The sequence below is a fragment of the Sciurus vulgaris genome (assembly GCF_902686455.1).
Source record: "Sciurus vulgaris genome assembly, chromosome: 6".
In the NCBI taxonomy this organism is placed as follows: Eukaryota; Metazoa; Chordata; class Mammalia; order Rodentia; family Sciuridae; genus Sciurus; species Sciurus vulgaris.
This window is the reverse complement of record NC_136466.1, coordinates 28366321-28388732: the sequence shown is the minus strand read 5'-3', so window position 1 is coordinate 28388732 and position 22412 is coordinate 28366321. Positions and strand designations below refer to the sequence as shown.

The following is a 22412-nucleotide window of genomic DNA, read 5'->3' as shown; positions in this document are numbered from 1 at the left end:
GAGATTTTCCTTAAGAATACTAGCAAGAAGCCTGGTTCATGGTCAGTGCCCCACAGTTTGAGTTGTGTTTGCAGATAGTCAAAGCCAGACAGGGGAATTCAATTCAATTAGGTGTGAATTTCTAAGCCAGTAAAGTTCTCTTTGAGAGCATTTTTTTTTTTTTTTTTTTTTTTAATTTAAATTAAGAGATGGGTTCTCACTATGTTGCCTAGGTTGGCTGCAACACTGGCCTCAACCTTCCCAGCAGCTGGGAGTACAGGTGTGGTTTAAAGTTCTCCTTGGCTCTTTGGTAAGAAACAAAAGGGAAAAAGAGATTAGCAATCCAGAGGCGGCAGATTACAAATTTGAGGCCTCATTTTCAAGACCCATCATATACCCACCCACAAGTGATAATATTCTATCCTGTTTAAGGATTAAAAATTTCTATATTGTAGTTTTTCATATTATTCATAATCTGTAATTAATTTTTTATGAAAAATAATAGCACATTAAAAATAAATTATACAGTACCAAAGGGTACAGAATGAAAACATCCTTTTTCCTATCCTGGAAAAAGTTCATCTCCCTGTTAGTAATCATTAACAGTCTGTGCATATACAGCAAAAACATACAGGAATGTGTACATATAACTATGGCAACCCAGCATGTCTTGATGGAAATAGTCGCCCCATGGCATCCCTCTGCCCCTTTTTACACAAATGCTATTAGCCATCCTCTCCCTAATATTCTGCACTTTGCTTTCTTATCTTCTGGAATTCATTCTATAACTGAATGTAGATCTGCTCATTTTCTTTATGATCACATGACAGTTTATTTCAAGTATACTGCATTATAGTATCGTATCTAACTTGCCTGTGTAGTCAGACATTTGGGCTACTTCCAGTTTCTAATACAAAGAATACTGCAGTGAATATTTAAAATATTTTTAAATTTTCAATGGACCTTTATTTTTACTTATGTATATGTGGAGCTGAGAATCGAACCCAGTGCCTCATACATGCTAGGCAAGCACTCTACCACTGAGCTACAATCCCAGCCCTGCATGGAATACTTCTTATGCTTTTTCACAAAGAGTTTAAGATATATATATATATATATCTATATATATATCTTCCTTAAAAAAAAGTTTTAATCATCCTTCGTGAATGATTAGCTGTGTTGTGTTAAACTGATCAGATGATTTCTTACCTAATATTTCCCATCCATCACCTTCTACTGCCTGTTACATTTTATCTTCTGATATCTTGCCCATGCCCCGACCCCACCAGATTCTCTAAGATTTGGGAAGAACTGGCAGAAAGAGCAGAATGAAGTAGCGTTCTGCAGGGGTTTGCAGATTTTGCTTTGTGGTGGAGATAAAAGACCAGAAAGAGGCCAGGGACTTTCCCTTAGAAGGCTAAGATAACTTGACCAGGGTTTCTCAGTCACAGCACTGTTGACTTTTTGGGTGAATAGTTCTGTTATGGCTGGAGGGGGGTGATGGTGGGGGAACTCTCCTCTGCATACCTGGCCTCTATCTGGTAAATGCCAATAGCCCCCTTACCCATTTGTGGCCATGACCCCTCACCCCTACCCAACCACTGCTTTAGACAATTCATTAGTGGTAAGTTACTCATGGGACATTTACCAAGTATTAAGTATCCTGCATCTGGGGCCCAAGGGTTTCTAATCTGGGTGAGGAAACTACCACAGGAAGATACCAGCTTGCTTTCCTCTCTGGGAGATAGTGATAGACATCTGAGATGTTCTGCCAACATTCTCCCCCATTATCCATTCCCTCTTCCTTCACATTAGCCTCATTGCTCCCAATCTAGTGGATTTCCTAGAGGTTAATGACTTATTTTAAATGTAGAACTTTCTCTATGCACTTATATACCTATTTTAACCTACAGAAATCTCAATTAACAATTGTTAATCCAACTAAAAATTGAAGACAGACCCCTAACTGTATAGTTTTACCTTTTTTAAACTGCTGCATTATATTTAAAATTATGTGCATATCACCTGAAAAGTTTGCCAATTGATGAACATTTCTTTTCAAGCATTCTGATAATTCTGCGGAACACCTTGGTACCTGCCTTCGTCAACTTATGTAGCTATCTGTAAGTTTTATTTCTTTGGAGGAATGTATATAACTTTGATACTGCTTAAATTGCCTTTCAAAATGAGCAGCTATCACTTAAAACTGCCTCCACGTGTGATTAAGAGAAGCTCTGGGTTCCATTACAGGCCACCTGGGTTATATTACCAATCTGCCCTCTATCAACGTTACAGTTCTGAGAGTCATCTAGGAAACTGGAGTCGTCTTCACTGTGCATGCGCCATGCTACCGCTTTCTGCGCACTCAGCGCCATGCCAGGAAAGGTAGTACCCCTGCTACCTTCATTCTTTCTAGCCAACTGAGACTCAGTCGTGTGAAATATGAAAAAGCAAGATCAAGATCCAAATCTATAGGTAGAGAAGATGGTCAAGAGTCTTCTCATCCGGTTAAGCTTATGGTTTCCCAGTTCAGTGATGAACAACCTCAACAAGAGGATCCACCCCACCTCAAAGTCAGGGTGTCGCACCTGGTCAAGAGAGTGAAGGCGAGGGAGCACCTGAGCTTCAAGGGCCTGACCTGGAAGCTGATTTCCAGGAACTGGGTGAGGCCAAAGTGCAAGGTGGAGATGATCCTTTTGCCAAGGGTGAAATTCTGTCAACTCTAGAACCCCTTAAAATGTCAGAAGCAATCGAAGTGCAGTCATGGGTTTAAAAGAAGACAATCTAGAACCACGCCTGCAGTCTTGATAGTACAACTTTGAATACTAAAATGATCAGTAAAGTTTTACAGTTTTCTGAAAAAAAAAATTAGAAAAAAAAAAAAAACAAACCCAAAATCCTGTGATCTCTTAGTCCATCCTTTAATAAACTTTTCAGGTGCTCTCCACTGCCCTCAGATAAAAGCCCAAGCATGGCTAGCACGATCTTGGCGGTTCCTTAACTCTAGAAAACTTTCGGCGGCGTCTCTCTGTGCGCAGTTTCCTCTCTGTTTGCAGAACTGTTTTCTGGGTCAGTGCAGCGTCTCTGACTGTTGAATGGGTGACACCGACAGCATCTCGGACCAACTCCGAACCCAGCACTTGGAGCTTTCAATGGTGAAAGAGCCGGGATGATGCGGAAGTGCGGCCTTACCAGCCAAAGGGGCTTTTCATATCTTTCCTGGGCCATCCCCGCGTGCGTTTCAGTCTCCGGTCGGGCCACGGGAAGACGCGAGTGGGCATCGCCCGGGTCGCGCCAGGTGGCTGGCGGCTTGGAGCGCCTCCTCTACCTTGTCCCAACAGTAATGCTCCATGTTACTTCATTTCCAAAAACCGCAGCAAAGCTTAACCGGAGACGGTCCCGCATTGTCACATGTTTGGAAAGACAACGGGCCGGGGCGTGTCCATGCCTAGCATGTGGGAACCAAAGCTATTTCCATATAAAATACTCATGGTGACCAACAGAGGGCTCAGCAAAACACCGAGACCGAACCGTAGCAGGTTGAGGCTCCTTAACCTGTGAAGTGTTTCGGGAAAATCTTTAGGATGTCCGCATAGGACTTGGCAAGTTTACCTTTTAAAAGCACAACGTCGCGAAGTAATAATCTCCCGCACCCACAGCAATAAGAAAAAAGAGTGACAGTGGTGGTGACGCACAGGATGTTGGAGGCCAAAACTTGATCGGAGAATGTACAAACTGCTATTTCTCAGTAACAACCAAAAGCGAAAACTTCACTAAAAGATCCACCAGCCGACCATCGGGCCAACCTGAAGCAGCACCTGCCAAGAAGCAACCGGATGGAAATGCAAATTCTCAAACTCAACAATAGCTTTCGCGTGTGATCTTTTTACAGGATCTTGCATACACTCAGCTACTTTTTTCTTTGGCTTTCCTTTAACAGTTGCCCCAAAATAGTGCTGACTAATGGTAAGAGCCAGCAAGTGCTCTTAGCTCACGGAAATGAAAAAAGTTGTAATAAAAAGGATGAAGAATAAAAAAACCAGAAACTTTGCCATTTGGTTCCTCGTGTACCAAACTGTGCGGAAGGGCGGGAGAAGGAGCCTCAGGGGCCGGACACAAGAAACGAGGTTAAGAAAGGAAAGGGGACAGAAGTCGCTGCTTGGACAGCCTCATAACCGCCCACAGGGGTACTAGCGGCTCTGGGTCTCTGTCTCGTTAGAACAGTCCAGCCCCCGTGTCAATCAGCTTCTTCCGGCATTGCGATTGGTTTGGGCCTTTCTTGGCTTACCCAGTGCCCACCTCCTAGTTGCTTGGGGTTTACTTCCCCAAAGTACACGGGTCCCACCTTGTGGAGCAACCGCTCCTGCACGGAAAACGGATCTCCGCCCAGGGGAAGACATTTTAACCAATGAGAGAAGTCCCATGTAGTTATTGGCTACTCTGGATATCGGTCAAGGAAATTCCCACCCTCCTTCCATGTGTGCCTTCCAGTTATTGGTCTGTCTTAGTGCCAATCCGTTATAGGGAAGCAGGATCCTCACAGTCTTATAGGCAGGAGTCAAAGCCAATCAAGAGCCACGCCTTCATCCTGAATCAGTACCCAATTGCTATTCGAAGAGCTCAGAGGACGCAGTCGGGATTGGTCCTTCGCTCCCTCGACCTGGCCGTAACAAGTTAGGCTGAGCCGCGGTTATATAGACCGGCGGCGGAGCACGCGTGTGTGCGGACGCACTTGCGTGAGGGATTCCTGCCACCTTCTGTGCTGTGGGGCAAAGCTTGTTCCTCTCCCGCTCAGCCGCGCAGGTACGCAGGGGTGTGGGCGGGGCAGTGCGTCCTAAGAACCTGGACTAGTTGAAGCGGTCGTGAAAGAGAAGTCGGAGAAGCACCGCGAGCCGTGTCCCCCCGCCCCCACCCCAACGGCCGCCGGCGCGCGCGGCGGCCGACGAGCGCGCGGTGACTCCCCAACCCGCGCCGCCTGGAGCGCGTGACCGTGTCCACCGCGTGCGCGTGCCGCATCCAACGGCCACGCGGGGCGGGAGCGAGCCGCGGCCGCCGCCCGGGCCCCGCGGCGATCTCCGGGCCTAGGGGCCCCGCGCGGCCCGCTGACCAGCTTTTCCCGCCTGCCCAGTCCGCCACGCGCCAGGGAGCCTTTCCTGGTCTGGTCACCGGGCTACACAGCCCGGCGGGGATCAGGAGGGTTTTTATCTGGGAGCGGGGACAGCGCCGAAGCGCGGTAACTCTTCTAGGCCCGCAAAGCCGAAGTGCGGTTCCCTGGCTTTACAGGAGTAAGCAGCGAGTGAGCAGCGCGTGCACGGAGAGTTGGTGACAACACCACGTAGTGTTCCCAGCCCTCGCGGCGCCAGGCACTGTGCTGAGCCAGTTGTCTGCCTCGTGTAATTCTCACAACGACTTAGCGGGGTAGGTGCGATTTTTCTCATTCACTGCGACTAAGGCGCAGAGGTATAGTGACCTGGTCAAAGGCACACAGACGGTAAAGGATCCGTATTCTTCGGATTCTGCGCCCACAAACCCAGTTTATTCTTTGCTTCTGCTCTGTTCGTCCTCAAGGCACCTTTGCCCCCGAGCACTTGTCCCTGAGGTCAGCCTCAGCTTCGAGAGGCCAACTGCAGAGAAAACTGCAGCAGCATATTTGTACCGGCAGCCTTAAGACCTCCTAGGGAGACAGGGTGGGAAGTGGGATTATGACAAAGGAAAGGCTACTTGCTTACATGTATTTGTACGTCGATAGATGCGGTGACCGATCAGCTTCTGGAAAAAAGAGAAGAAAATGAGTAAATGCAAATGAGCGTGGACAGTGTTCCTGCTCAGATTTGAAAGTCATAGCACGGTGATGGGAAATTCCCGCCAGCAGAAGTTAGGCTCTGATAGTAGACCTTGAATCTTTTTCCGGTTTTTTTTTTTTTTTTTTTTTTTTAAAGTCGGAGCCAACTTGTGGAGGAAGATCTTGGAGGTTGAAGCGAATGAGGTTTAGCATGATGAATTTCAGATCTCAACAGAGTCTAGGCTAAAATTTGAAATTGGAATGGAAAGGGTGTTGTCCACTTAGTGTATAAACTTGATCACTGTAGATGAATAACCAGCGATTGTGATTTATTGAAAAGCATGCTTAGGGCGGTTCTGGGTCTTTCCTGGATAAGTCTGTTTACATTCAATATATACAGTTTTTGTATTTATCTTATTAGGCTCCTAGTAAAACCCCTTTCTTACTTTCAAGGACTTGAGTTTGTTTTCCTTGTATATTTATCATTTTAGATTATTTTGAAAACAGTGTACTCCTTGGTTTCATGAAATAAGTGTTCCTATATTTTTAAAGATTGACATGATTAACTTTACAGCACAAATGTTTCCACTTGAGACAAAACCCCAACAAAAGTTTGGGGACTAGTTCCGAGTTAATTGGCTTTCATGTAAAGAAGTTTAAAAGTCAGGTAGTTTAATACTTGTATTTGCCAAGGAGTTACCCGTTGTTTCTTACCAGAAAGTAGCAATAGATAAAGGATCAAAATATTGTACGGGCAACTTCATACCTTTGCTAGTGTTGCCATAAATAACAGATTGCTTTAGAATGTAACAGTGTTTTACTTGAAACTTGCACTGTATGCTGTTCAGGTTAGCTAGCCTTTTATGGGTAGGTTAACTGTCCAATTAGCATTTTATCTTTGCACTGAAAAAGAGTAATTTATCAGATGTTAAAACAAAAATGACCTACATTTAAACTTGTAAGTTTGTCCATCTAACTTTAATATTGCTCCAAGCAAAATATATCAGAATGAAAGCACATTATGCCTTAATTAAGGGAATTTTTCATTAATTTCACCTAAAGATACTAAAAAAAAAAAAAAAAAAAAAAAAAAAAAACCCTGTATTTTTATTGGCCCTCAGGCAAATGGTTATCAGTTGGGCAGGAATATGAACATTATATTTCACAAATTGCTTCTGTTACTGCCTGTGCATTGATTTTTCAAGAACAAGTGAATTGAAGCATAGCTTGGTGGTACAAGATTGTAATCCCAGTCACTAGGGAGACTGAGGCAGGAGGATCACAAGTTTGGCAACTTTTTTTTTGACACTCTCTCAAACTAAGATGAGGTATAGATGTAGTTCAGGTTATAGGGCCCCTGGGTTCAATCCCCAATTACCTTTCCTATACCCACAAACTGAATTGAAGTAAATTGGGATAATAGAGTAGTATAAGACTTTGTCCTCCCTACTTCCCAAATAAGCTGTGGGTTACTGTGTGTGGTTCTGGGGAATCAAACCCAGGACCTCAAGTATGCCAGGCAAACACTACTACCCAGCTACATCCCCAACCCTAGGCCACTTTTTTTTGGAGTTCAGTTCAGTCAAAGTTTCTAACAGAAAAGAAGGCAGTTCTTTAACCCACAGTTTGCTTTTCAGCTGAAGTCCACTGCAGAAATATTAGGAGGCTTGGGTGATTTTTGTTCTTGATCTATGTTAAAACATTTTTTGTTGTTACTTATATTATGGATTTTTTTATAACTTGTTTTAGTATTTTACATGGAAAGGAAGGGACACAAAATTTTACATTTTTATAGCTTTATAATTGTATATAGTTCTTAGGATGAATATGACCAGTGTTAAAAGTGAAATTTAATATAAAGCCTGAATTTGTGACTAAAACCATTTTTTTCCTCTGTCAATTTAATAAAATTTCTTGGTCTTTTAACATTTTGAAAATTGGGTATTTTAAAATTACAGACCTCAAATAGGCATTGTGTACTTTTCATCTAATTGTGCATTTTGATGGTCTTGGATAAAACTATTAATCTACAAAGGAGATAACAGCAAAGCTCCCTCCCCCCACTGGTCTTTTGGCAACAGTGGGAAAAACCTGTAACTGTCCTTCCAAGCTCTGGAGTTAAATTTAGATTCAGCAACTGTAACCCCACTTATAGTTCTTGATCATACTGGCAGCTAACCACATTTATATTTTTATATCTTTAAACAGCTTTCTGTTTTCCTTAAGGTGTTTGTGGACATCTTGTCTGGCCTTAGTAGAGAAGGCTGAATTGCAAGCCAGGTGATGGGGTTGAGTGGGAATAATCCACACATGAAGAATAAAGTTAGGTTAAAAAGCAGAAAGCAATATAAAAATTTTTTCCTCATAGGTTGTGACCTAGTAAACCAAGTCTTCAGGTTTTTTACATTGCTTTTTTAGTATATGTGCTGCATTTTTGGTATTCAGTAAAAACAGGAGAAAATCCGGCTTCTTGGATGAGACACACATGTACTTTGTAGGGATATAGTTTTTGGTGGGTATTAAGTGACTGTGTAACAGTATTTTTGTGTATTTTGCATATTTTAATTGCTAGGGATTGAACCCAGGGTCTAAGCATGAACCCTGATGTTGAGCTACAACCACAACAGATTTGCATGATTTTTTTTTTTTTTTGGGTATGAGGGATTGAACCCAGCGCTACTTAACCACTGAACCACATCCCCAGCCCTTTTAATTTTTATTTTGCGGCAGGTTCTCACTAAGTCGATGAGGCTGGCTTAATCCTTCTGCCTTAGCTTCCCAAGTGGCTGGGATTACAGGTGTGTGCCACTGCCTGGTTGATTTGCATGTTTTTAAAAGTGCCTTTATACTGTAGGTATGCTGATATTTTTTGGTGAAAAGAAAATCGAAGCTGTGAAACCCAAATAGCTAATCTATTTTGTAAAACATGTAATACTTAATAGGGTGCTATAACCAGCTATTACCTCATTCAGAAATTTTTGAAGAATATAGAATCTGAAAACTGTGAATGTGGTACCTACCTACTTTTCCAACTTTCTCCCATCCTCTATTTATGCAGGCCTATTGACTGTGCCTTAAGTACATCTAGGTTTGTGGACTTTCTCAGCTTGTCTTTAGGATTTCCTAGAGTGTGTGCACCTGTCTATGAGATCTAAAAGATGGGAGGCTAATGTTTTTGAGATTTCATAAATAAGCATTCGTCTTAACTGTAATTTGTCTTTTCATCTTGATGAAAAATGTTTTCCTAAATTATGAACCTAAGTGACTAGTTTCTAACTTTGGAGTAGAGAAGGGATACTTGAAGAAAAGATAGCAAATTATGAAGCTTGTGAACTCTTTTTTTTTTTTTTTTTTTTTTTTTAATTTTTAGCTGTAAATGGACACAGTACCTTCAGTTTATTTATTTTTATATGGTGCTGGGGATTGAACCCAGTGCCTCACATATGCTAGGCAAGCCCTTTACCACTGAGCTACAACCCTAACCTCTTGGAAGTGTTCCCTTCCCCCAGAAGAATTCAGTAATTCTGAGATAATTTTAGACTTAGAGGAGAATTGCAAAATAGAGAGGTCTTGTGTACTGGTTATCAATCTTTTCTAATGTTATTATCTAACACAATCTTGGTACATTTATCAAAATAGAAATTAACATTGATAAAAGTCCTGTTAACTCAGCAAGGCCTGGTGGTGCACACTTATGATCCCAGCTATTTAGGAATAGTGATCACAAGTTTGAGGCCAACCTGGGCAATTTAGTAAGACCCTGTCTGAAAAAGGACTGAGGATGTAGCTTATGGTAAACCTTCCCTGGGTTCAATCCCCATTCTTCCCCATCCCCCCCAAAGCAAACAAACAAACAAAAGACTGGGAATGTAGCTCAGTGCCAGAGTGCTCCTAGGTTAAATTCTCAATACTGCAAAAACCAAATAAAATCCTGTTAACTCAATGATAGACTTTATTTGGGTTTCCTTAGGTTTTTCTTTTTTCTTTGGTATTGGGGATTGAATTTGGGCACTTTACCATGGAACTACACCCAGATCTTTTACATTTTGAGACAGGTTCTCACTAAGTTGCAGAACTTGTGATCCTCCTGCCTTAACCTCTGTACTAGGATTATAGGTCTGAACCACTGTGCCTGGTATCCTTAGGCTTTTTTATGAATGTCTTAGGTTTTTCTTTTTTTTTTTTTTTTCCTGTTTCATGATCTGTATGGAGATGCCACATTGTATTTAGTTCTCTTGTCTCCTTGGTTTCCTCTGATGTTTGTTTTCTTTGTTTCATGACCTTGATTCTTAAGATCTTATTTCAGTTTGTCTGATGTTATGATTTGACTGAATTTGTGGCTCTGGGGAAAGTGCCACAGAGGTGTAACACATACCCTTCATCACATTGTATCATGGGTATATAATAATCATTAGTCGAATTTAGCCTTGATCATTCGATTGAGGTAATCTGTCAGGTTAGTATTTTACCCTTTTCTTTGCTATTCATTAGAGGGAAATTACTAAGAGCTCACATTCAAAGGAAGGGAGGAATTACATTCTTATAAAGGGAAGAAAATCAGAATTTATGGGCACATATGGCTTCTAATGATACTATTGGGAGGGGGGAATACTTTATGCAAGTGACCTGCAACTCCCCAGTTTTCCCCTTAGTTCTAGCATTTATTAGTAGATCTTGCCAATAATGGTAGCCTTTTTCCTTCTCTTTTTGCAGTACTGGAGATTGAATCCGGAGGTACTCTATCATTAGCTAAATCCCTTTTTTTAATTTTTTGAGACTGGGCTCGCTAAGTTGCCAAGTGTGTCCTGGAATTTGGGATCCTCCTGTCTCAGCCTCTGAGTTGATGGTATTACAGGTGGGTCCCACTGTGCCTGGCTTTTTTTTTTTTTTAAGAGTTTTCTTTGTTGCAGTCATTATCAGGTACTTGAGACTCACAAGTATTTTGCCTGTACCAGGTCTAGGATCAAGAGTTCTGAGGAGCAGCAGACTACTGAAGGGAAGGTGATAGGTGATCAATGTGAAGAGTTTGGGAAATAGACTGACAGTGGGCCCAGTGTTGGTGCTATTCCTCTTTTGAACACTGAGGTTGGCCTTGTATTAAAATTGCTCTGGTTCTGGGAAAATGTCAATGGAATTTCAAATATTTGAATATACAGCATAACCTTGAAACAAAATTTGTGCCTTTTTTTTTTTTTTTTTTTTGAGATGGGTACTTGAATATTGAACTCAGGGGCAGTGTATAATTAAGCTACTAAAGAAATTTCCCTAGTCTCTTTTTGAGACAGTCTCCCTAAGTTGCCCAGGCTGACATTGAACTTTTGAGCCTCCTTCCTCAGCCTCCCAAGTTTTTGGAATTACAGATGAGTCCTTGTGATTAGGCTTGTGCCACTGCACTTGTGCTTGAGAATTCTTCATGTTCTGGATACAAGTGTTTTGTTTTTTCTTTAAATCTGATATATACTTTGCAAATATTTACTCCCAGTTGTGGCTTGTCTTTTTATGCTGTTATAGTGTCTTTTGCAGAACAGGTTTTAATTTTGATAGAGTTCACATTATTAGTTTGTTCTCTTGTATGGTATGCTTTTGGTATATCTAAAATCTTTGCTTACCTCAGTCTCATACAAATTTGCTGTAGTATTTTACATTCTGGTTTGAACCATTTTGAGTTAAGTTTTATATATGGTGTAAGGCATGAATTGTGATTCTGGTTGATTTTTTTTTTCTTCATATGAATATTGAATTGTTCCGGCACTCTCTTGAAGAGTGTCCTTCTACCACTGAATTGTCTTTGTACTTTTTTTGAAATTAGTTGTCCAGTGATGTGTTTGGGTATATTTCTGAACTTCGTTCTGAAATGGATCCATTTTTTTATCATGTTCAACCTATTAAGAATGTATTTACATTTGTATACATAAATAATATGTGGTATTACTTTGTATATGCCAAAAACACAATTAGCTATATATCAGGCTATTATACAGTACATATTTGGCAACTTAATTTTCATTTTGACATTGCTTTTAAGATCTATTCCATCCTTTCTGACAGCTATAAATAGGGTGACTATATCTAGATAGTTCCTGTATAGTTACTTATATCCATAACCCTAATTCACTCCAGTTAACCTGCCATAATTAATAGTGTCAGTTTTTAATCTTGTAAGTGTGCATATGGTTGACCTTAAATATAGAAGTTTCTGTGGTGTGAATGAACCAGAATTCAACTCTTTATCTATTGGACATGTAGATTGTTACAGTCTTATATTTTAGAAACAGGGCAGCAGTTACTTCTGTATTCTTTTTATGCAAATGGACGAGTGTCTCTTTTTACCTACAGACTTTAAAATCAGTGTTTTTAGGTAACTGCAAAAGTGTTTTCCACTGTGCTTGTACCAGCTAAGGCTCAATCTTTAGCAATCTTGTAGGTACTTGTCTTCCTACTTGCTTTCCTATGTCTAGTATTAACTGAGATTTTATATACTAATACTTCGGGGGATCTCAACTGAGGAGTGATGGGTTTTAATTTGCATTTTATTGGTAACTTGGTGTGTATTTTGTTGTTCATTTAGTACTTTCCTGAGAATTGCCAGATCCATATCTGTTTTTCTTTAGAGTTATTTTTTAGTGATTTGTATGCAGGGTTGGTTGGTTACGCTGGGGAATAAACCCAGGTCCTTGTGCATACCAAGTGAGCTCTCTAGCCCTGAGTCTACTCTCCCGTCTCTATATGCAGTTTTGTGTATATAATGAATATATTGATCTTTTATATGATGTATTTTTAAAATTTTAAATTAGCCATTATAGTGAGCTACTAAGACATTTGCTATTTTTTATTTTGTTAGAGTAAACTCTGTTGTTAAAATTCAGGTGGAGTACAGTTGGCCTTCATTATGCTTCCCTGCTTATCAGTTAAAAATTGGAACCAATGCTTATAGTTCATTAGACTTTAAAGGAAGCACCCTTTAACATTTTGCTCTTTAGTAGAATTACTAGTGGAAAGTTTTAATGTTGCTGTGTTACCTGGGCGTGATTGTAATCCCAGCGACTCAGGAGACTGAATCAGGAGGATCATAAGTTCAAGACCAGCCTAAGCAACTTAGCGAGACCCTGTCTCCAAATTTAAAATTTTTAAAAAGTACTTGGGAATGTAGTTCAGTGGTAAAGCACCCCGGGTTCAATCCTCAGTACCAAAAAGAAGGGGAAAAAGTTGCTATGCAATCTAGAAACTTGGAAGCAAGTTAAAAATTTGAAAGTATTGAAGTCAGGGTCAATCTAGTAAAATTAAATTTGGTAGTCAGAACTTTTGGTGTTATTGATATTTCCATGATTTGTGTATATGTTACATATAGTTTTTGCAGTGCTGGGGATGGAGCTTGGGGCTTGAGAATGGATATAAGCACTTTGCTGCTGAGCTATACCACCAGCCCTGTTTATACTTACAATAGTGCCTTAAGTACTTTTCAGAGTACTTAAGTATGAAGTATGACATTCATTTTTTGCTACTTGTAGGTAGTGAATATTTGTCTCACTTTTTTCCTACTCTATAAAATACCTTACTGGTAATCATGCTTTCATTATTTTTTAGATCCTAAAGTCATGAAGTTATACTGTGAGTTAAATTACAAACACAAAATGAATTCCTCCTTTCGTAAAACTTCAGAAAATATATGGTACTTGAGAAAAGCAGAGTAAATTAATGTCTTATTTTAATATAAATTTAAAGGTAAACAGAGATGCTTCCTTCCGTCCCTTCCCCAACTTAAATAAGTTTTTGGGTGGGATGCCTGGCTCTGAAAATTCAGAGAAAATGCCAGGCATAGGAAAGTTCCTGCACTGCAAAAAAAACTGAAATTGAACCAACTACACCTGCTGCTAATAAATAGTAGGGTTGTTCTGTAGTCTTCATATTTATCTTAAATATGCCACTTAAGTGTACTAATTAAATGACATACACAGCAGAATTTATGAAGTTACATATCTAGTAGGGATTCTAAAGATCATTTCAAGAGAGCCAAAATTGTAAGAAAACATACCTCTAGTAATTGGATGTTGGTAGCCTGCTGTTTATTTTATTATGAATATAATGCATGTTCATCCCACGACAGTTCAGTAATACGTAGGTCTGTGAAGTAGCCCTAGAGGATTAGAAATTTAGTAACAGGTTTTTCTGGATTTTTTTCCAGGAATACTTAATCAGAGTTTAATGTTATTACTTTTTTTCCTTATGAAAACTGAGTTCTAAATATTTATTGTTGGGCAACTTTTTCCTCACTTAGTAATTTTTGACATTTAAATTTTTTTAATTTTTGGTGCTAGGGATCAAACAGTTCTTTTTCTTTTTTCTTTTTTCTTTTTTTAGTTCGTTTATTTGTTCCAATTAATAAATGAGCTAAGGAACTGAATGGATGCTTCACAGAAGAACATATGCAATCAATCAACAAATGTATGAAAAAATGTTCAACATCTCTAGCAATTAGAGAAATGCAAATCAAAACTAAGATTTCGTGCGACTCCAATCAGAATGTCAGTTATCAAGAATACAAGCAACAATAAATGTTGGCGAGGAGGTAGGGAAAAAGGTACACTATTACATTGCTGATGGGTCTGCAAATTGGTGCAACCACTATGGAAAGCAGTGTGGAGATTCCTCAGAAAACCTGGAATGGAACCACCATTTGACCCAGCTATCCCACTCCTCAGTTTATACTTAGGGGTCTTAAAATCAGCATTCTAGTGACGCAACCGCATCAATGTTTACAGCAGCTCAACTCACAATAGCTAAACTATGGAACCAACCTAGGTGTCCATCAGACAGTTCTTTCTCTGCCTCTTTAGTAGCTGGAACAACAGCCCCACCCTGCCTGAAACTTTTTAATAACTACATAGTATTCAATTACATAATGTTCTATATACATTATATGGAAGGTAATACAGTGTTCCCTAATATAAGTAGTGCAACAATGTATCCTTTCTGTACTTATGTTTTTATAAAATATTTTAGACCTTATGTTGATCATGTACGTATACCCTGAATTTTTTTTTATTTATTTATTTTTATTTTTTTGGGTACCAGGGATTAAAGCAAGGGTCACCTAACTGCTGAACCACATACCCAGTCCTTTTTATTTTTATTTATTTATTTTTGTGGTGGGGGATTGAACCCAGGGCCTTGTACATGTGAGACAGGCACTCTTAACAACTGAGCTATACCCCCAGCCCCATTATTTTTATTTTGAGTCAGTATCTTGTCAAGTTGCTTAGGACTTCACTCAGTTCCTGAGGCTGGCTTCGAACTTGTAATCTTCCTGCCTTAGCCACCTGAGCACCTGGAATTACAGGCATGAGACACCATGCCTGGCTACCCCGAGTTCAATCCCCAGCACTGCAAAAACATACATAAGTCTCACATACACATAAATCATGGAAATATCAATGACACCAACAGTTTACACAATCACCAGTTTTACTGTTTTTGAGCTTGGCGATCATCCTGTTGTAGCCTCCAAAGTTGCTGGGATTACAGGCATGCACCAGTGCGCTCAACCTTCCAGCATTTTTTATTTTTTGAGATAGGGTGTCACTAAGTTGCTTAGGACCTCAGCCCCCTGAATCACTGGGCTTACAACAAACTTACTTTGCTTGGAAAAACTGCTCTGGTCTTATAGGAAGATCCCACATCAGCATGGGGAAGAGTTGTTTTTGTTGGTTGAAATAATAAAACTGGATTATTTCTTATTTATTTTGATACATGATTTTTATTACCAATACTGTTTCCATTCATATATGCTTATTTTATTGGGAACAGCCAGAATCTGTTTGTAGGCATTACTTAAAAGCTCTTTTTAGAAAGGACACAGTGTATCCAAGAGTGTTTGAATGGGAGAATCTTGGAACTTTTTAGTATATATTTTCATTGGCACTTTCCCCTTGGGTTTTCTGTTGGTAGTTTCATAGTTCTGGGTGTGTATACTTTCCTTCATATGTAATAGTTTTTATAAAACATTTGTCACAGTGAATCAGTAACTGGCAAAATGTTGTTCTTTCCATGAAAAATCCATTTCAGTTGGCTTTTTTTCATTATTTTAAAAAATTTGTTCTGATTAGTTGTATATGACAGTAGAATATATCTTGACACATTATCCATAAATGGAGTATAACATCTCATTTGCCTGGTTGTGCATGATGTAGAGTTACACAGGTTGTGTGATCTGGGTATTTATTTGACAAAAGTCTTTCTATATGGAAAAAAATCAATTTGATCATGTTGTAAAAATGATTAATTCTTTAATGTGCTACTGGATTATGTCTACTAACTTTTAATTTTAAGTATCACACTCGTGAGAATACTCTCATTCATATTATCTTTACCAAGATCTGATCATATATACACATAGGGTGGTAGTGTCTGATTCATTCTGTCATTCCTCCCTCCATGCCCCCTTCCCTTCCTTCACACAGCTCTGTCTATTCCGAATTACCTTTATTCCCTTATTGTGAATTAGCATTTGCATATCAAAGAAACCATTTGGCTGTTCTTTGGGATTGGCTTATTTTGCTTAGCATATTATTCTCCAGTTCCATCCATTTACCAGTAAATGCCATAATTTCATTCTTCTTTCAGGCTGAGTGATACCCCATTGTGTGTGTGTATACACACACACACACCACAATTTCCATTCATCTGTCGAAGGGCACCTAGGTTGATTCCATGGTTTAGCTATTGTGAATTGAGCTGCTGTAGACATTGATGTGGCTACATCACTGTAGTAGTAAGACTTTTGGGTATAAACCTAGGAGTAGAATGACTGGATCAAATGGTGGTGCCATTCCAAGTTTTCTGAGGAGTTCCATACTGCTTTCCATAGTGGTTGCACCAGTTTTGCAGTCCCACCAGCAATGTATGAGTGTACCTTTTCCCCCACATCCTTGCCAATTCTTATTGTTGCTTGTATTGATGATTGCCATTCTGACTGGAGTGAGATGTACTCTCAGTGTAGTTTCGATTTACATTTCTCTTTTTTAAATTTTTTTTTAATTGTAGAAGAACACAATATCTTTATTTATTTACTTTTTATATGGTGCTGAGAATCCAACCCAGTGCCTCACACTTGCTAGGTAAGTGCTTGACCACTGAGCCACAACCCCACCCCTGCATTTCTCTTTTTTTTTTATTTGATTTGATAGAGTTGAGAGTTGATGAATAAGAGAAATTAAAGACTATTCTCAGGAGTTATTATGTTAGTCATATGTTTCTTATAACTTGTGTTTTATGTTAGGGCCAGAAAAAAAATTAAGATTTCAGAAATCATTTATAAAACAAAATTTCTCTAATAAGGGAAATAAAGACTTTAATAGACTCAAGTCTTTTGGGCTTAATTTTTTTTTAAACTAAGAATGATCAAACAGACTTTAAATTGAATGAACAAGTTATCCACAAAACTATGAAACTATGTATACAACTGAAGAAATTGCTTGACCTTTCTGTAGTAACTGGTAGTGCAGGTGCATGTTGGTTTAATATTCTTAATTATTCTGCTGGAATCTTAGTGTAGAACGTTGTGTGCACAGAGGCCCTGGGTTCAGTTCCTACTGCCAAACAAATCCCCTGATTATTCTAATGTATTGTTATGATATATTCAGGATTCTCCCCACCCGCAAGCACAGGCGATTGAACCCAGAGACTGTTTTACCACTGAACTACATCCCTAACCCTTTTTCCTTTTTATTTTGGGACAGGGTCTCACCAGCCTGCCAAAACTGACCTTGAAATCCTCTTTCCTCCGCCTCCTGAGTTGCTGGATTTACAGGCATGTGCCACTTTACCCAGAAGTTTTTGTTTTTGTTTTCCCTTTAATGTCAGAGCATTTTTAGAGTAATTTCTTTTTAGAAGGCTTAATGCATATACAGTAAAATATGCAAAGTTTCAAGAGTTCAATTTGAAAAATTTTTAAGTGTACATATTCATATAATGATCCAACTGCGTAAGTTTCTTAACTACCTGGTTCCCTTTTCATCCTTTTTATAAAGTTTCCTTTCAGGCAACTGTTTTGGGTTTGTGACATCTTCGGTTAGTTTTCTCTTTGGTTTTATTAGGGAAACTGTTGTATCCTCTGTCATAATTTAAATACTGAAAAATCTTTTGACAGTTCAGTTTTTATAGATGATAAGAAATCCACTTTCCTTTCTGGGGATGTAGTTCAGTGGTAGAGAACTTACCTAAAGTAAGCTGGGTTCAATCCCCAGCACTGAAAAAAATCTATTTTGTTTGTATTGAATTCTAACCTTCTTTTGGGTAAGAATGTTGAATAAAACTTCTTTAGAGTCTTTTATGTATCAGACATTAAATTTTAGGGGGTAGCCAGATTGTAGTGCATGCCTACTTGGGAGACTGAGAGGGGGCAATCACAAGTTGCAGACCAGACTCAGCATAATAAAATAAGATAATGAAAGATTTAAAAAAAGGGACGGGGGCTGGTGGCACAGTAGGAGAGTGCTTTCTACTTTTCTAGCATGTACAAGGCCCTGAGTAGAATCCCCAGTACCATGAAAAGAAATATTTTAGGGTCTAAAAAGTTAAACAAGATGTGGTGTGTCCCTACTCTTTAAGAAATTTACTATTTAGGGCAAGCTTTCATTCTTTCAATATGTTAGGGTTTTTTTTTTTTTTTTTTCCTGAGGATTTTTTTAAAGCTAGGACCTAGATATCCAGCTCTCTACTACTGAACTACATCCCACCCCATGTGGAATATTTTAAATAACTGCTACCATTTTTCCTTTAGTTCTTTGGAGCAGCATTTACTTATGTCTTATTTATTTAGGTACCAGGAATTAAACCCAGAGGCACTTAATCACTGAGCCACATCCATAGCTCTTTTTATTTTTTATTTTGAGACAAGGTCTCACTAAGTTGCTAAGGTGGGCCTTGAACTTTTGATCCTCCTGCATCAGCCTCCCTAGCCTTGAATTACAGGTGTGTGCCACCATGTCCCGATGGAACAATATTTATTAAGGAGCTTAAAGGAGAGACTTTAGGAGTTAGCTGCCATTTACATAGAACTAATATTGTTTGTACTATAAATGGGAGTTTACAAGGGTATTTGAGGCAAGCCTGATGTTAAAACTTCTACACCTTCAGTATTACAGTATTAAAATTTGTTTTGGCTAATGGTTTTTCCATGTTTCTGTAGTTAACAGTTTCAACTCCAAATAAAGCAGATCATATGTATGTATATATTTTTTTTTAACATTTTCTTGCCTTTGATGTAGAGCCTAAAGAATTTTTATCATTTTGCACAGGAAGATTGTGTAAGAGTAGTAGTGATTGATATAATGTTGTTTAGAAATTTATATAATAAAAAGACTTTTGATAGTAATAAAAGATGCGGTTAGATTGACATAATTGGTATAATAATGGTGTTTTGTAACATGAACTGGGGAGGAAGACCAGATAGTGGTGAAGAGAAATGAGTGTACTTAGAGTAACAGAAAAAAAATGGTATACATTAAGTAAATTACTGTTTTATTTCTTTTTTGATTTTTAAAATATTTTTTGCAATTCTGTGGATTGAACCCAGGGGCACTCCACCACTGAGCCACATCCTTGGCCCTTTTTGTTTATTTATTTATTTTTATTCTAATTAGTTGTACATGGCAATAGAATGCACTTTGACACATTGTACATAAATGGAATCTAACTTCTCATTCTTCTGGTTGTATATATGTAGAGTCACACCCATTGAGCAGCCATATATACACATAGGGTAGTAATGTCCAATTCATTCTACTATCCTTCTCTCTCTTCTCCTTTCATTCCCTTCTGCCTAATCCAAAGTGAATTATTATTGTGAATCAGCATCTGTATATCAGAGAAAACATTTGGCCTTTGTTTTTTTTTTGGAATTGGCTTATTTTGCTTAGCATGATATTCTCCAGCTTCATCTGTTTGCTATCAAATGGACTAGAGGTGTCAAATGGTGGTTCCATACCAAGTTTTCTGAGGAATGTGGGTTTCACTCAGTTGCTGAGGCTGGCCTGCAACATGCAGTCCTTCTGCATCTCACTTATCCTCCCTAGTCACTGGAATTATAGGTGTGCATCACCATGACCAACTCCTGATTTCTTTATCCTGTGAAGGTGCCTTTTGAATTACTTTTCATATTGTGGGTATAGTAGAATAAGACAAGAAAACAATCTGTTCAGTCTTTTCATATAAATATATAAGTGCAGTTTAATGGAATGAAAATATTTTTACCTTTTTCTGAGATAGGGAGATCTACTTCATTTCTGAAAGTTGTGAGGTCTGAGAGTCACATAATCAATGGTTTTTTTCCCTTTCATCTGTTTGGGAAAGATGCTAATGATTTTGAATGAGAGTAGCTAATCTCCCCTGTCCTTTTGTGGTGCTGGGATTGACCCCAGGTCCTTGAATATGCTAATAAACACGTGCTGTACCACTGAGCTACATCCATGGACCTATATTAGAATTATTTTAATTTTAGGATTTTTTGTCTCCTGGATTGTTTTGTTTGTGGTGTTGCATATCGAACCCAGGACATCAAGTGTACTAAGGCAAGTGCTCTATCATTGAGCTATTGTTCCATTAACCCCTCTGAACCACTTTTAAGAAAGGAAGCCTTACAGAGGAAATTTTAATATATAAAAAAAGTGGAATTGCTCTGGTTTAAATGAGGCAAAGAGAAATCTACATCTTGGAAACCATAGGCTATAGATGACTAAGAATCTCTAATGTACAGTTATCTTTAAAATCTGAGGAATCTGGGATCTATAAGAAAATCTGAAATTATTTTTTAGATTTTTTTTTTTTTTTTTTTTTTTTTTTTTTTGGTTCTGGGAATTGAACCCAGGGCCTTGTGCTTGCAAGGCAAACACTCTACCAACTGACCTATATCCCCAGCCCTTTTTTAGATTTTTGTTTATTTTTTGGTACTGGGGATTGAACCCAGAGGTACTCAACCACTGAGCTGCATCCCCAGCCCCCTTTTTTCAAATTTTTAAATTTTGAGATCTCTAGGTTGCTGAGGCTGGCTTTGAACTTTGATCCTTCTGCCTCTTAGTCTCCCAAGCTACGGAGATTACATGCGTGTACCACTGAGCCGAGCAGAAATTATATTTTAGACCAAGGGACAGGGAAAGAGGTATAGCTCTCATTTTGCTTTGGGTTGGTCTACTTTATTAGTTTAAGACTTGAATTCCAGATTTTTGTTCCTGGTATCTAGAGAACCATGTCTGAAGGTAATCTATTTTCCTAGTATCACTGGGAAGCTGTTCCATATTGAGGGGCTATAATTTGGGGAAAATGAAGAACAGTCGTAGGACTGATACAGATTTTAGTGAAACAGGTAGTATATGGGACAGCTCTTCAAGAATAATGTATGATGGTGCTCCTTTCATCCTAGCAGTTTAGGAGGTTGGGGTAGGAGGATTAATTTGAGTCAGAGTTTGAGCTTGTTCTGAGTGTTTGAGGCCAGCCTGAAAAAAAAAGCAAGGTTATCTATTAAATAAACAAACTAGATTAGGGCAAACGTATCTCTCTTTAAATTGTTTATTCAGAATTTGATTAAAATCCATTTTGCTGTGTATGGTAGTGCACACCTGTAATCTCAGCTACTTGGGAGCTGAGGTAGGAGGATCACAAGTTTTATGTTGCCTCTGCAACTTAATAAGACCCAGACTAAAAAGTATGAAGGAAAGGGGCTGGGATGTAGATCAGTGGTTGAGGACTCCATTTTGCCCATCCTGTTAAAACAACAAACTAAAAATTTCTCTCTTTGCCATAATTAGGTTAGTGTGTATGTATGTGTCTTATGTGTTTGCTTGTATGTGTAAGTTGAGAATGGTTTTCCTTCCCTTAAATAAAAAGTCAGAATATCATCAGATTATTTTCTAAAAAGTTCTTTTTGATAATACTTGGCAATAATTGAGAACTTGATAAGTACTCATAGGTATTATCTGCAAACCTTCTGATAATTTTAAGGTAGTAGGAATTATTTTGCTGATTAAAAACATCTTGTTAACTTTATCCCATTTGATTTTTTTTTTTTTTTTTTTTTGCGGTGCTGGGAATTGAACTCAGGGCCTTGTGCTTGAGAGGCAAGCACCCTACCGACTGAGCTATCTCCCCAGCCCTCCCATTTGATTTTTATAGTCTTTTTGGTTTCATTATAAGATGAACTAATAAGTACATTTAGAAATCTTGATTTTGTAGTTTTTATTTTTTTAATTTTTAATATTATTTTTTGTAGACAGACCACATGCTTTATGTATTTTTATGTGGTGTCTGATTTAGGTGGAGTGGAAGGTGTGATAGGTTGTACCTGGATGTCAGTGCCATATTGTTGAAGGGTATTGTCCTTGAATCTTATGCTGTTGCTACAAAGCTTATGTTGATTTTACAACTGGAATGCTCTTTTTTTTTTTTTTTTCTTCACTTTATTTTTTTAGTTGTAGATGGAAACAATACCTTTATTATCTTTTTTGTGGTGCTGAGGATCAAACTCAGGGTCTCACACATGCTAGGCAAGCGCTCTAGCACTGGGCTACAGCCCTAGCCCCTTCCTCACATTTTTCATTGGTGCATTATAGTTGTACATAATGATGGGATTTGTTACATATTTGTACATGTGCACAGTACA

At 38.7% G+C, this 22412-nt stretch overlaps 1 protein-coding gene and 1 long non-coding RNA gene across 8 annotated transcripts in view; both read left to right on the top strand.

Annotated features, from left to right (window-relative positions):
* The first annotated feature begins 4627 nt into the window (after positions 1-4627).
* The window catches only part of G3BP1 (G3BP stress granule assembly factor 1), a 32268-nt gene continuing 14483 nt past the window's right edge, over positions 4628-22412 (top strand). The window contains exons 1-3 of one of the 7 annotated variants that reach the window (XM_079145615.1): positions 4658-4782; positions 5263-5397; positions 17497-17567. Coding sequence is in view for 2 of the 7 variants with exons in the window: in XM_079145612.1 (XP_079001738.1) it covers positions 16836-16875; positions 17497-17567 (111 nt within the window). In the remaining 5 variants the exon portion in view is untranslated. Of the gene's footprint in view, positions 4783-5262; positions 5398-10474; positions 10617-16801; positions 16876-17496; positions 17568-19686; positions 20329-22412 lie in introns of those variants that run through there. The other 6 variants (XM_079145616.1, XM_079145618.1, XM_079145612.1 and 3 more) reach the window with 6 other exon arrangements.
* LOC306664633 lies at positions 15844-16778 on the top strand. The gene is made up of 2 exons (XR_013764764.1): positions 15844-15961; positions 16133-16778. It is a non-coding gene; the product is annotated as an uncharacterized lncRNA (long non-coding RNA).